General features: G+C 50.3%; 1 protein-coding gene across 1 annotated transcript in view; it reads left to right on the top strand.

Moving 5' to 3' along the window:
* The first annotated feature begins 1,762 nt into the window (after positions 1-1,762).
* The window catches only part of ST8SIA1 (ST8 alpha-N-acetyl-neuraminide alpha-2,8-sialyltransferase 1), an 83,733-nt gene continuing 71,441 nt past the window's right edge, over positions 1,763-14,054 (top strand). Inside the window, exon 1 of the mRNA XM_083700836.1 lies at positions 1,763-2,508. Within this exon, the coding sequence (XP_083556962.1) occupies positions 2,273-2,508 (236 nt within the window). The 5' untranslated portion in view covers positions 1,763-2,272. The remainder of the gene's footprint in view (positions 2,509-14,054) is intronic.

Below are 14,054 nucleotides of genomic sequence, written 5' to 3'. Positions count from 1 at the left end.
TAGCGGTCCCAGTGGCGTAGCGTGGGGGGTGCGGGGGGTGCGGCTGCACCGAGCGCAACATCTGGGGGTTAGGGTTAGGTGTGCAAATCCACGGGTTAGGGGGCACAAATTACTTGCCTTGCCCCGGGTGCTGACAACCCACGCTACGCCACTGAGCGGTCCCTTTACCTTTAGGGAGCTATGTGGGTTTCAGGTACATAGAATCATAGACGTGTAGCGTTGGAAGGGGCCATGGGGGTCATCTAGCCCAACCCCTGCAATGCAGGAATCTTTTCCCCAATGTGGGGTTGGAACCCCAAAGACTGCTGGAACACACAGACCGCCTTGCATTGGTACAAGGTGTGCAGCACACCTGGCATTTGTAACTGAGGTAAACAGAAAATCCAATCCCCGGTGTCTTCAGGTAGGGCTAGGATTACCCCCTGAATGATATCCTAGAGAGCTACTGTCAGCCAAGGCAGACCACAGGTGGGGAAACCCCAGGCTGGGGCCAAATGATGTTTCCCGAGTCACACCCAGGTCACACCCCTAAGCAACCCTACCCTATACCTTCCTTGAGTGCTTTTTCCCAGGCTGGACAGTGTCCTTGAACTTACCTGGTGTTTTCTTAAGAATAGAGGGTGTGTGGGTGTAGAAACAAGGGACATGGGTGGCGCTGTGGTCTAAACCACAGAGCCTAGGGCTTGCTGATCAGAAGGTCGGCGGTTTGAATCCCCGCAACGGAGTGAGCTCCCATTGCTCGGTCCCTGCTCCTGCCAACCTAGCAGTTCAAAAGCACATCAAAGTGCAAGTAGATAAATAGGTACCACTCTGGCGGGAAGGTAAATGGCGTTTCTGTGCGCTGCTCTGGTTCGCCAGAAGCGGCTTAGTCATGCCGGCCACATGACCCGGAAGCTGTACGCCGGCTCCCTCGGCCAGTAAAGCGAGATGAGCGCCACAACCCCAGAGTCGGTCACGACTGGACCTAATTGGCAGGGGTCAGGGGTGTGTAGAAACTAGCCTACTGCACCAAGGTAACACTTCCATTACATACATTAATTTGCACTTTAACGCCGCCCAGCCCTGGCATGCGGCCCGCGGAAGGACGCAGAGACGAGAATGTTGCCCTCGCTCTGAAGCGCCACCAGCGACCCTCCCTTTGTAGACAATGCCGAGCTAGACGGAGCAGGCATCTGATTCAGCAGAAGGCTGCTAGTGTTCCCCAGCAGCGCTCTCACCTCGGCCAAGATTTCCAGCTGCCCCGTTTCTCCTCTCAACCCCCCCCCCCCAAATCCTCAAGAAGGCGCGATCTTCTCGCCACCCCTCCTCGACGTTTCTTTATTGTTAGACATCAACTCGGCTCCCCCCCTGACCGCTTTATCTTTGGAAAACAATAGAAGCTTTTGATATCATGAACTCCACCCCCACCCCCTTAGAAATCCCCGTTTTCTTTCTTTAGGAATAATACCCCTCGCTTCGCCTCTTTTCTTTTTCCTCTGCTGGCTGCTCCAAATCTTTCATTTTTACATTTTTTTGCCTGCGGCAGAAAGCTCGAGAGCAACAAAAGAAAGAGAAAAGCGGAGAGACGAAGTGGCCAAGCCCACCCCTCTCCCGTTGCCTTTCTATGTGGGCGGGTGGGTGTGATTTGTGGGTGAATGCGCACGGGAAAAAGAGATCATTCTTATCTTGGCTAGGGCGCGCTTGTGGCGCGCAGGAACCCGGCAGAGCCTCCGCGCGTCGTAGCCAGACGCCGCCGCCGCCGCCACACCCCCTTCTGTCCCCCTCCCCCCTTTCCTTACGCTGCTTTTCAGCCTCGAGGATCCCAACCCCTCCCCTCCCCTCCCCAGACTCGCAGCCGACAAGGAGAGGACCCGGGCGGGTTGCCGCTCCGTCGGGACGCCGCTGCGCTTTGCACAGCGAGCCGGGCAGCACATGCGAGCTGCGCTCTGCTTTCTCTTTCTCTCTCTTTAGAAATCGCGGAGGGAGGCGGCGAAGGCTTTGCAAGGCCGGATGAACCATGGGGGGGCCCGTGGGCTTGCCCGCCCTCCCTCCTCCTTGCAGCCCCCACCCCTTTCCTCGGCGTCTTTAAGCAGCAGCAGCACAAGGAGGAGGAGGAGGAGGAGGAGGAACGGCGCGCCTGGGCGCATCGGCGAGGGAGAGGAACGCGCTGCTCCTGCTGCTGCTGTTTTCGGCGGCGGCGCCCTGGCCATGGGGCGCTTCTTCGCCCCCGGAGGATGAGGTGGTGGTCGGGACTGCGGCTCCTGCGGCGCCGGGAGCTGCCCGCTGGCTCCCGATGAGCGACTGGAAGGCGGGGAAACGGCATCGGAGGATGGCGGTGGGTCTCCTGGCGTGCAAAGGCCCCCGCACCCGGCTGCCGGTGGGCGCCAGCGCCCTGGGCTTCTTTGTCCTCTGCTGGCTGTACATCTTCCCCGTCTACCGGCTGCCCGACGAGAAGGAGGTCGTGCAGGGAGTCCTGTTGCAGCAAGGCAGAGCCTGGCGGAGGAACCGCAGCGCCGTGGCCGGATTCAGGTGAGTGAGTGCCAGCCGGGCACCCCTGGCGAGCTGCGCAGCTGGGCAGCCCAAGGGCACACGGGGACACCCAGCAGCAGGGAAGGGCGCGCTTGCCGCTCCTTCGTAGGAGGCCGGGGCTAGCCCTCGGGATGAATCCTGCCTCCCCTTCGTCGCGCTCCTTTATGATAAGAAGAAATTAAAAACTTGATGGAGCATAGGACATTTCCCTCTGAAGCTCCTTCCAGCTTCTCTCATGGTTTCAGTAGATACTGATTTCCAAACAGTGCGTCAATTTTTGGGTAGGGTGGTTTTATTTTTACATCGCCTTTATAACAGACGCTCTTCCCCCAAAACAGTAACCCCGAGCTAATTCGTCGGCATAAGAAGCGAAGTCAAGTTGTGACACTGCAGCTTTGCAGAAGGAACTCCCGCAGGATGGCAGCCTGAGCGGATGGAAATGATGGGCTTATCTGTATCAGAGCGAGAGATAAAGCATGTGGCCTTTTATAAATACTCTCCAGGCTGCAATCCTGTGCTGTGTGCGGGAGAGGTAGTTTTCAAAGCATTGAAAAGGACATGCCGGACAAGTTTGCTCCGGAAGCCTTGTGGAAGGGTGCCGCTGGCTGCTAGGATGCTGTTATTTACAAAGCAAAGATATTAAAGCCATAAAGAGCAGAATGTGCTGCTGTGCTGTCAATCAAAGGGTGATGCAAGGGTGCCAGGAAGGCCACCTTGGCCGCACAGCACCCTTTGGTTACACATCAGAGCAGCTGGAGAAGACAGGCCGAAATGTTTTGCCTTGAGACTGCAATCCCTCTCTTTTGTTTGCTGCTGTCATCTTCCTGTATTGCCCTGGTGCCAAGTCTGAATAACGGAGATACAAAGAGTACTATTGGAGATTTTGTTTTTTGCTGGGGGGGGGGTGCGTGGGTGGGCGCAAGAGGAAGGGAAAGCTGGTTGCAAGAATTTCCGATCTATTCTGTCTGGCCTACAATTGTGTGGCCGGTTTCCGCCCGCCACGTGCTGCCTTCACAAGCTGAATGCAAAGATTATTGCTGCCCCCGCTTTTATTTCCCTGACCTCTGGTTCATATTTATTGAATGCACAAACCCTGGACTCCCGGGTCGTAGTGCAACACTCGATAATGGCTATACCGCACTGGAGCTCGGATACGCCTTCTTCGATACACTTCCCTTCTTTTGTTCTCTATCTCCCCCTCCTTTCTTGTCTGTGTCACTGTCTCTACATGTACATTTTCTTACTTGGGACCCACCTCTAAAGTTTGCCACATTCAGTACTGGCAAAACTGCAGGGATTACGTCCCTGTCTGCTGCCCCGGTTGTGTGAAAGTGGCAGAGAATTGCTGGGGAAGGGGGAGGTTGAAGTGTAATGGTCTTCCTTGGGTTGTTGGCAGAGGGTTTGGCCAGGGAAAAGATGGGGTTTTGGAGCTTTGCAATGCTGCCCTCCTTCACCTTTTTCAGTAATTCATAAAATATACGTTGTTGGATTTATCTCCCAGCCACCCCCACAACTCATGGTCCGTATAAACAATAGCACGTTGTCTATATCGAAATACATTTATCCCTATAAATGTATAGGGTGGCGCTGTGGTCTAAACCACTGAGCCTCCTGGGCTTGCTAATCAGAAGGTCGGCGGTTTGAATCCCTGCAACAGAGTGAGCTCCCATTGCTCTGTCCCAGCTCCTGCCAACCTAGCAGTTTGAAAGCACGCCAGTGCAAGTAGATAAACATGTACCACTGTGGCAGGAAGGTAAACGGCGTTTCCGTGCACTGCTCTGGTTTCGGTGTCCCGTTGTGCCAGAAGTGGTTTGGTCATGCTGGCCACATGACCCGAAAAGCTGTCTGTGGACAAACACTGGCTCCCTTAGCCTGAAAGCGAGATGAGTGCTGGAACCCCATAGTCGCCTTTGACTGGACTTAACCATCCAGGGGTCCTTTACCTTTTTACATTTAACCCTATGTCTAAATACATATCTGCATGTATCATTCATTTATCCCTATATCTTTTTTGATAATTATGTTATTATTATTATTACTATTAGTAATAAAAGTGCATTCAATGTCTCTGTTAACATCTCCCTTTACTCTCCCTCCTGCTTCTCTCCACATCATTCACTCCCTCCTCCCCAGAGAGTAGCCCTTCTCTCCCCCCCCCCCGCTGCAGCCCAGAGGAAATGACAGTCCTGAGCTGATTCAAGTCTACTTTGTTTTCCTTTCATTTCTGTTTCCTCTGCAATTGGCCTCCTCCAGATGTTTCTGGAATATCTCTCCCCCCTGCCCCACATGCTTCCAACCCAGCCTCAATACATCAAATTTATGATTTTTAATCTCCTGGGTCCAGACCTCACCTCTGCCACAGATTCTTCCTATTCAGCCTTTGGCTGTGCAGGATCACTCTGTAAAAAGGGCACAAGAACAGCAGTGCAAACTATAAAGCATATGTGCACAACTTATAAAGCAGGCAAAAAGGTAAAGGGACCCTTGACCATTAGGTCCAGTCGTGACCGACTCTGGGGTTGGGGCACTCATCTCACTTTATTAGCCAAGGGAGCCAGTGTACAGCTTTTGGGTCATGTGGCCAGCATGACCAAGCCGCTTCTGGCAAACCAGAGCAGCACACGGAAACGCCGTTTACTTTCCCGCTGGAACAGTACCTATTGATCTACTTGCACTTTGACATGCTTTTGAACTGCTAGGTTGGCAGGAGCAGGGACCGAGCAATGGGAGCTCACCCCGCTGCAGGGATTCGAACCACTGACCTTCTGATCGGCAAGTCATAACCCACAGTGCCACCCATGTCCCTATAAAGCAGGTATGTTGCATTAATTAGGAACGGACCCTCACCCCATGTGTTTTCAATTACTGTAAAGTGAAAGCTATCAGGATCTGTTGAATAGAGGCACCAGGATTTCTGACCCATCTTTGCCACAGAGTCATTCTGCGGCCTGAGGCGAGTCACATTCTCACTCCCACTGTCATCCTCAGTTCCCTTACCTGTAAAATGGGAGCAATAGAGAACATCATAGGATTCTTATAGGGTGGGCCCATTTTAAAACAACAACAAAGCAATGAAGTGCTTTGCAAGCAGTGTTTTACAAGAACATTCCATTTTCACACCCTGTAGTCCATCTGCAAGGCAGGCCCCAAACATTCCCATTTTACAGATGAGAAACTGAGGCCGGCATAAAAATGTGTCTTGCCAGAGGCTGTGCAATTAGATAGCTGGGAAAGCTGGACCCTCTCCATGTGAATAAGAATGACTGCATTGGCTCCGGCAGTATCTTTGTCAGAGTCACTGGGAAGAAAATCAACAATTTAGGGCTGAGCAAAACAGGCCCAAAGAACACATCCAACTCTTTTTTTTTCCCAAGGCCCTTGGAATTGGCTAAGCAAAACCATGAGCTCCTGATCAGTTCAAGGTTTGCCTTTCCCCCTTTTTAATTAAGAAAAACTCCTGGAGAAATGGGGAGATGCTTAATGTCAGCCATGGGGAAAGGCTGGAGGGGAGGACTGGGAAAAACATGTTCCCTGCTTGACGCACCGACCAGTGTGCTCTTGGAGCATGGCCAGCCAGCACCTGTCTCCCTGCTCTATGGGAAGGCTTGGCTTGGATGAATGTCCATGCAGTCTGCATCGCGTGGCCTGCCCTTTGCCGTTTACTCTGTTGCTCGGAGCCAAGTGAAGGTTTCCTCCCTCCCTCCTGGGCCACCAGCCAATCCCACAGAGATGGGACGAGGGGATAGGTGAACCCTCACCCAGCTCAAAATCTTCCATCTAAGGGTCAGAGAGCTGTGCTCAAATGGGCACAAACTGCTCCAAAGTCCAGGTTTCACATACGCACGATATTGTTAATGTTGGAGGGCAAGGGATCACCTTTGGAGATGAGCGCAGATCCTAGTGCTAGGGCTTTATTGCCTCTCTTGGCTCGGACACACTTGGAGTCCGAAGGGTTTTTGTGGTCAAATCACGGCTGAGGAATGGATCCAGTACCAAGATAGTTAGGCATGGAGCTGGTCGTTGCCGGTGGTATTTGCACTCCTGCCTGACTACGAAGGCAAAAGGGTTGACACCCCCCCCCCTGTAGCAGAAGGTTTTCGCGCAAAACGGTCCTGGTTCAACCCACACCATCTCCTGGCTGACTCTGCTGCCAGCCTGGGTAGACAGTACTGTGCTAGATGGACTAATGGTTTGACTCTATATAAAGCAACTTCCTATTTTCCTATGAGATAGACTGCTTGTGGCTATGGAGGGCCCATTTAGCTATCACGGCTAAAAACCATCGAGACCCTCTGTGAATGTGTTCAGTCTTTTTAAAAAAGCTAGTAAACTAGAATCTTCAGTAAAGAATTAATAAAATCTTTCAATTTATTATCATGTATTCATACTCTGAGCTAGTAAACTAGAGTCATTAAAAAATCTTTTTTTTATTATGTACTCCAAGCTAGTAAACTAGAATCTTTTTAAAAATAATTAATAAAATCTTTTATTTTTCTTATTGTCCAAGCTAGTTAACTAGGATCCTTTAAAAAGAATTAATAAAACCTTTTAATTTTTTTTTATTACACACTCATACTCCAGGCTAGTAAACATGAATCTTTTAAAAAAAGAATTAATAAAATCTTTTAATTTTTCATTGCATACTTGCACTCCGTCTTTTCGCAAGCCCACTCTTCAGAGGGTATGTGATGCTGCTGCAAAGCTTTCCATAGGCAACTGTTGGACTCATTGGGACTTTGGGCTGATTCAGCAGGGCTCTTGGTATCTTCTTTTGCAATATTGGTACCAAATTTACACCTTAAATATACATTTATTAAATATACATGTCACTTAAGTAACAGCACTAAGATCCTACTGACTTGAATAAACTTAAGCTTCCATCTATATGTGGCACAGAAGTTTTGCCTATATAAATCTGGCATTGTGTTAAATAGACTCAAGGTTTTTACCAAGGGCCTGCCGGCGATCAGTTTTACACTGTTATTCGCAAAAGGGACCGCACTGGTTTTTCGCCAGCTTTCTGTTGGAACATTGATATGTTCTGGTTTAAAACAATGGGAATAAGTGACCTGTTAAGATGAGACTTCTCAGACCAGAATCACAGCTTAGATTAACTTTGCAGTGTCTTGTAGTAGTGAATTCTGTATCTCAAGAGCGTTCAAAGAGACCTGCTGGATCAAAGCAGACTCCCATCTCGCCCATCAGCCTATTCTCACAGTGGCTAGCCAGATGTTCCAGCCCACAAATGATAAATTGGTACCTTGGGAGTTTTTTGGGGGGTCTTTATGTTTTCTTCCTGAAACTTTTTGCAACTCAGGTTTATTGGATAGTCCCTAAGACGTAGTTTTATGTGAGGGAGAGAGGCCTCCCACCTTCTGCATTCTCTCCATGATGACGCATTCCTCACCTGTCACATCCAATTTATGGAAAAACCTGGAGGTGTTCCAGAACCTCGGCCATTTCTATTTAGACAGACATTTTCTGTTAAGGAGAGAAAAACAGCTCAATGGAAGAACTTCTGCCCTGCATGCGCAAGGCCCCAGGTGTCTCCAGGTAGTGTTGAGGAAAGCTATCTGAGACAACAGAGAGTCGGTGATAGTCGGAGTAGATCAGAGGTATATATATGGGTGGCACTGTAGGTTAAACCACAGAGCCTAGGACTTGCCGATCAGAAGGTCGGTGGTTCGAATCCCTGCAACGGGATGAGCTCCCGTTGCTCGGTCCCTGCTCCTGCCAACTTAGCAGTTCAAAAGCACATCAAAGTGCAAGTAGATAAATAGGTACCACTCCTGTGGGAAGGTAAATGGCATTTCCATGCGCTGCTCTGGTTCTCCAGAAGCGGCTTAGTCATGCTGGCCACATGACCCGGAAGCTGTACGCCGGCTCCTTCGGCCTATAGAGCGAGATGAGTGCCGCAACCCCAGAGTCAGTCACGACTGGACCGAATGGTCAGGGGTCCCTTTACACACACACACACCTCTCATATCATTTTCAACAATTATTAAACATACTTTTATATCTTATACAGATTTTTTTTGGCTTCCATCAATCACATCTGAAAATTTTCCAATCTTTTCACTTAATTTACATTTCTTCCTTTCACTATTACATTTAAATATCATAACTAATGTCTCTCTTCTTTGCAGTGTTTCATATATTCCTCCTTACAAAACTACTTGTAGTCCTACTAGTGTAATTTGTTGATTACAGTTGTTCTTCAAATAGTTTGTATATTTCTTTCAATCTTCTGTAAATCTCTGGTCCCACAGCTTTCAAAGCATTCCTGTCATTTTATCCAAAATAGAGGTTTTCAACCTTTTTGGGTCCACGGCTCCCTTGACCAACTACATTATTTCCACGGCACCCCTGTGGGGCTCAGGAGCCCAGTTATGACACCCCTTGCCTGCAGAGCCGGCAGCCCCTCACCCTTTTTCGAATACCCTCCCCTTGTGGAGTGTTCCCCCAGCCTCCTCCCCTCTTCCTTCTCATTGGGAGTCCTCCAGGCAGCTGCTGCTGCCCCCCGGTCTCTGTATTGTCCCCCCTGCCCCAAAGAGGTGCCCACAGGGGCCTGGGAAGCACTCCCTGGGGAGCCCCAGAGGCACCATTCGCCTGAGGAGCTTATTTATAGCAAGGACTGCTGCAACAAGCAGCTGTGCAAGCCTCTGGGAGATAGAGACATGAGAGGGCATCAGAGGAGGGAGCAAAGGGAAGAGGGATAGAGACCAGGGTCCCCCAGGGCACCCAAGGGTGCTCCCGCACACTGGTTGAAAACCACTGGAGTAGACAGTACTGAACTAGATGACAAGGGATTTAAATCTATTGCACTTGATCTTGGGCATGTTTTAATTATTGCATTGTTTTCCATAGGGACGTGGGTGGCGCTGTGGGTTAAACCACAGAGCCTAGGACTTGCTGATCAGAAGGCCGGCGGTTCGAATCCCCCCGACGGGGTGAGCTCCCGTTGCTCGGTCCCAGCTCCTGCCAACCTAGCAGTTCGAAAGCACATCAAAGTGCAAGTAGATAAATAGGTACCGCTCTGGCGGGAATGTAAACGGCGTTTCTGTGCGCTGCTCTGGTTCACCAGAAGTGGCTTGGTCATGCTGGCCACATGACCCGGAAGCTGTCTGTGGACAAACGCCGACTCCCTTCGCCCATAGACAAGATGAGCGCTGCAACCCCAGAGTCGGTCACGACTGGACCTAATGGTCAGGGGTCCCTTTACCTTAACCTTTCCACTCCACTGCACAATTTGTCATTCGTACGCATGCAGAAAGGTGAGATTCTTAAGGGCTGTTTGCACTTAACACATCTTGGATGTGGGTACCAGATTCTTGTAGGAACTTAGGCATCTCCTGCGTGCTTGCAAGAACACATGATGGACACGCACAGAACTGAGGAGTGGCTACCTCTTATATGCAGGTTGAGTCTGTCACTAAGGATGATGATTTATTAAACTTATTAGTTGCTTGTCACCCAAAGGTCACCAAGCAACTTACAGTAAAAAAATGCAATACAATACAATACAATACAAAATACCATAGTTTACCCTCTACAAAGCTACAATTCCCAGCACCCATTGCAAACTACAGTTTTGAGAATTCTTTTTATCTCTTTCTAACTTTTCTTCTTTTTCACCTCTCCTCAACTGCCTTTTCTTCACACTCCTCCTTTAAAAGAGAGAGAAAAAGGATAATCACCCTAATTCTTCTTTTTGAAACTCTACTTTTAGAAAACATTAAGTGTTTCATCCAAGAAACAATGTATTTATATATAATCTTGGCTTCCAAGCATTCAAGTCACAACTTGCTATAATGTGTAAGATGTTATGATTATATGTTATGGCCATAATCACACCATATACTTAAACAGGCTAAAGGTAAAGGTACCCCTGCCCGTACGGGCCAGTCGTGTCCGACTCTAGGGTTGTGCGCCCATCTCACTTAAGAGGCCGGGGGCCAGCGCTGTCCGGAGACACTTCCGGGTCACGTGGCCAGCGTAACGAAGCTGCTCTGGCAGGCTGGCACCAGCGCAGCACACAGAAACGCCGTTTACCTTCCCGCTATAAAGTGGTACCTATTTATCTACTTGCACTTAAGGGTGCTTTCAAACTGCTATGTGGGCAGGAGCTGGGACCGAAAGACGGGAGCTCACCCCGCCGCGGGGATTCGAACTGCCGATCATGCGATCGGCAAGCCCTAGGCGCTGAGGTTTTACCCACAGTGCCTCCCGCGTCCCACTAAAAGGGCTATGATACCATAAAAGCACACTGTATCACACACAGTATCACAAAAGTGCTTTAAATGCATGGTGCGACACACGGCCTGTGTTGGTGTGTTTTCTGTGGCGCCCTTTACTTTTGTTTCCAAATTCCCTCAGCCAGATCCCTCTGAACCCCTTCAAACCAGCCTTTGCCAACTGCGCACTTTATGGATGTTGCTCACATCTCACATTCGCCAGTGTTCAAAACTAGCCAGGCATGTTTTGCTACTGGCACAGGTCCAGTTGCAATTACGTGGAGATTTCTGGGCACCAGCTTGGCAACCACAGTTTACAAACCTCTGCCTTAGTCCATAGTTAATAGCATGTCCAATTCCCTTGTGTGTGTGTTTCTCCTTCTTGCGTACTGGGACGAGTGAATTGTTGTAAGAGCAAGCTACAGTCAAGCAATGTAGTTGAGATCATAGAATTGTCGGGTTGGAAAAGGACCCCAACCCCCCTGGCAAAGAGACATTCCATTGTTGGGATCGTAACGTATGATTAGGGTGCCATTTGGAGCCTAGCTTATATATCTCAGTTTCTAACACTGCCTTTAAACTGTGCTTTAAACTTGCACAGTCCCTCGCTGGCTGGAGGATGGAAGGCTGGCTGAATGGTGAAAATTAAGTTCACCCTCTTCTGAATGTGTTTGTTGTCATCGCCTTGGTTCTTTCTGATCTCCTATCATTGGCTATGCTAAAGTTTTCTATTGGGGAGACGTTGCATGGGACTGGGGGAACTTGTGGCCCTCCAGATTCTGGGGCTACAACTCCCACTAGCCCCAGAAAGCATGGCCAATGGTCAGGGTTGATGGGAGTTGTAGTCCAGCAACACTTGGAGTTTCCATGCCTTGCATTCCCAAAGAATGACTGAGTCATCCCTTGTTGGCATCTGTCTGTCTCGAGAGACAGTGGAGTATGCCTCTGGGGGTGAAGTCAAACCACAGAATTGTAGAGTTGGAAGAGACCCTGAGGGTCATCTAGGCAGGTGTGCTGGGCCCGGGGGTTAACCGGAGCTACGCGGTCCAGGTCCGGTCCTGAATCCAAGGCTTCCACAAGGAGTCAGTCCGACAGCGCCAAGCCAGTAAACCAGGCTAGGTCAGGCACAGGGTCTCAGGCAGGTTCTAGCAAACAGCAATGTTGCTCCCGCAACCTGGGGCGGGGTCCGACAGCCTTTTATCTTTGTCGGGGTAACAGCCGGTCCTGATCCCTCAGCGACTCACCTCCCCATTTCGCCCAAAGGCGAGCACTCCTCCTGCAAGTACTCAGGTCTCTCCTTCTCTCAGACCTTAGTCTCTGCAGCTTGGGAGACGTTGGTGGGTTACTAGACCAGGGGCTGCCTCAGCCTCCCCTGACGCAACCGGTAGTGGAGCAGCTGTAAGTGATGGCCCAGCTGAAGGCAACGAGGTCATCCCCGCATCTGGAGCCAGGGCAGGCTCAGGCCCCTGACTCGGCCCAGCTGGTGTTTGTGGCAGGGGAACCTGTACAGACTGGGGCCCTCCAGAATCAGGCCCCAGACTTGGTTCAGATGATGCCTGAGGCAAAGGATCTGGTGCGGACCGAGACTCCCCTGGTTCCGAGTCCAAGTCCCAGGCCATCACAGCACAAATCTCAGCTAAAGCATCCTTGACAGATAGCCCTCCAACCTTTGCTTAAAAACCTCCAAGGAAGGAGAGAGGCCACCACCTCCCGAGGGAGACCGGTCCACTGTCAAATAACCCTGTCAGAAAGTTCTTCCTGATGTTGCGCCAGAATCTCCTTCATTGTAACTTGAAGCCATTGGTTTGAGTGCTATCCTCCGAGCTGGAGAAAGCAAGCTTGATCTACCTTCCATGTGACAGCTGTGCCACATGATTCCTGTGTAGCTTCAGCTGTAAAGACCAGCTGATAACATGGATCTCTGGGCCCAGAAACTGGTGTTACCCAAACCACTGTTGAAAGCCCAGCTAAAGAGTTAGCAACCCTGCTGTGACTGCTAGCATTTTGCAGTTACTGAGCACCCAACAGGCACCGGTCTTTGCTGTGCAGCGGGCTTGGCGGGAGAGATGTATGGCTGATTTGCCACTGTCCAGTTGCTGAATAACAACAACAGCAAAAACTTGCCCTTCCAAATGGCAATACAGTCATACCTCTTGTTACGTTTGCTTCGGGTTAAATCTTTTCAGGTTGCGTCCCGCAGTGACTCGGAAGTACCAGAAAGGGTTACTTCTGGGTTTTGCCGCTCGTGCATGTGCAGAAGCAGCGAATCACGACCCGTGCACATGCAGACATGGGTTGCGTTCTGCTCATGTTGCAAATGGGGCTCCGAAATGGATCCCGTTTGCAACCAGAGGTACCACTGTAATGCAATAACATTGGGGAAGCATCGCTGAGAAGCTATTAAAGCAGAATGACGTGTGGACGGTTCAGTACAAACCCACCACTAATGCGGTATTACTGCGTTGGTGACATGCCGAAGATGACTCCTGCCGGGAAACTCCAATCTGGAAGAGTCCAGAGTCCCCCACCGTCCCAGCTCTTCAAGGAGATTTAGCAGAAAAGAAAATTAGCAACCCTTGTGAGAAATAGTTTTCGACAGGAAGCCTTCAAACCTGTCTTGTCAAAGTGATGTTTTATAATAAGGAGGAGATGAAAGGCCAAACTTTCAGACTCAGGGTGTTTGTGTGTGTGGATTTTAACCCATTCCTCCCCCGGTTGTGCTCCTGGGGAAATTCCTTTGAAGCCTGGTGTTTACATGAGAAGAAATCCCCATTGGCACCAGTGTGGGGATTTCCTCCCAAAGCAAATGCCAGCTTCAGAGAACAGGATCTTTGTGAAGCCCACAGCAGGAAAGTAAAGAGTTAAATCCTTCCCCGCTTTTCCCGCTCACCCCCCATCCATACCTTCTGCATTTTTTCAGGCCCCTTGAGGCAGCATTAAAAAATAATAAAAAAGGTAAAGGTACCCCTGCCCGTATGGGCCAGTCGTGTCTGACTCTAGGGTTGTGCGCCCATCTAACTTAAGAGGCCGTGAGCCAGCGCCATCCGAAGACACTTCCGGGTCATGTGGCCAGCATAACGAAGCTGCTCTGGCGAGCCAGCACCAGCGCAGCACACAGAAACGCTGTTTACCTTCCCACTATAAAGCGGTACCTATTTATCTACTTGCACTTAGGGGTGCTTTTGAGCTGCTAGGTGGGCAGGAGCTGGGACCGAAGGACGGGAGCTCACCCCCCCCCCCCGCAGGGATTCGAACCACCGACCATGCGATCGGCAAGCCCTAGGCACTGAGGTTTTACCCACAGCGCCACCC

Source organism: Podarcis gaigeae (assembly GCF_964106915.1).
Source record: "Podarcis gaigeae genome assembly, chromosome: 10".
Taxonomy (NCBI): domain Eukaryota; kingdom Metazoa; phylum Chordata; class Lepidosauria; order Squamata; family Lacertidae; genus Podarcis; species Podarcis gaigeae.
Note: the sequence above shows the minus strand (reverse complement) of the source record. Positions and strands in the feature narration are given on the sequence as shown.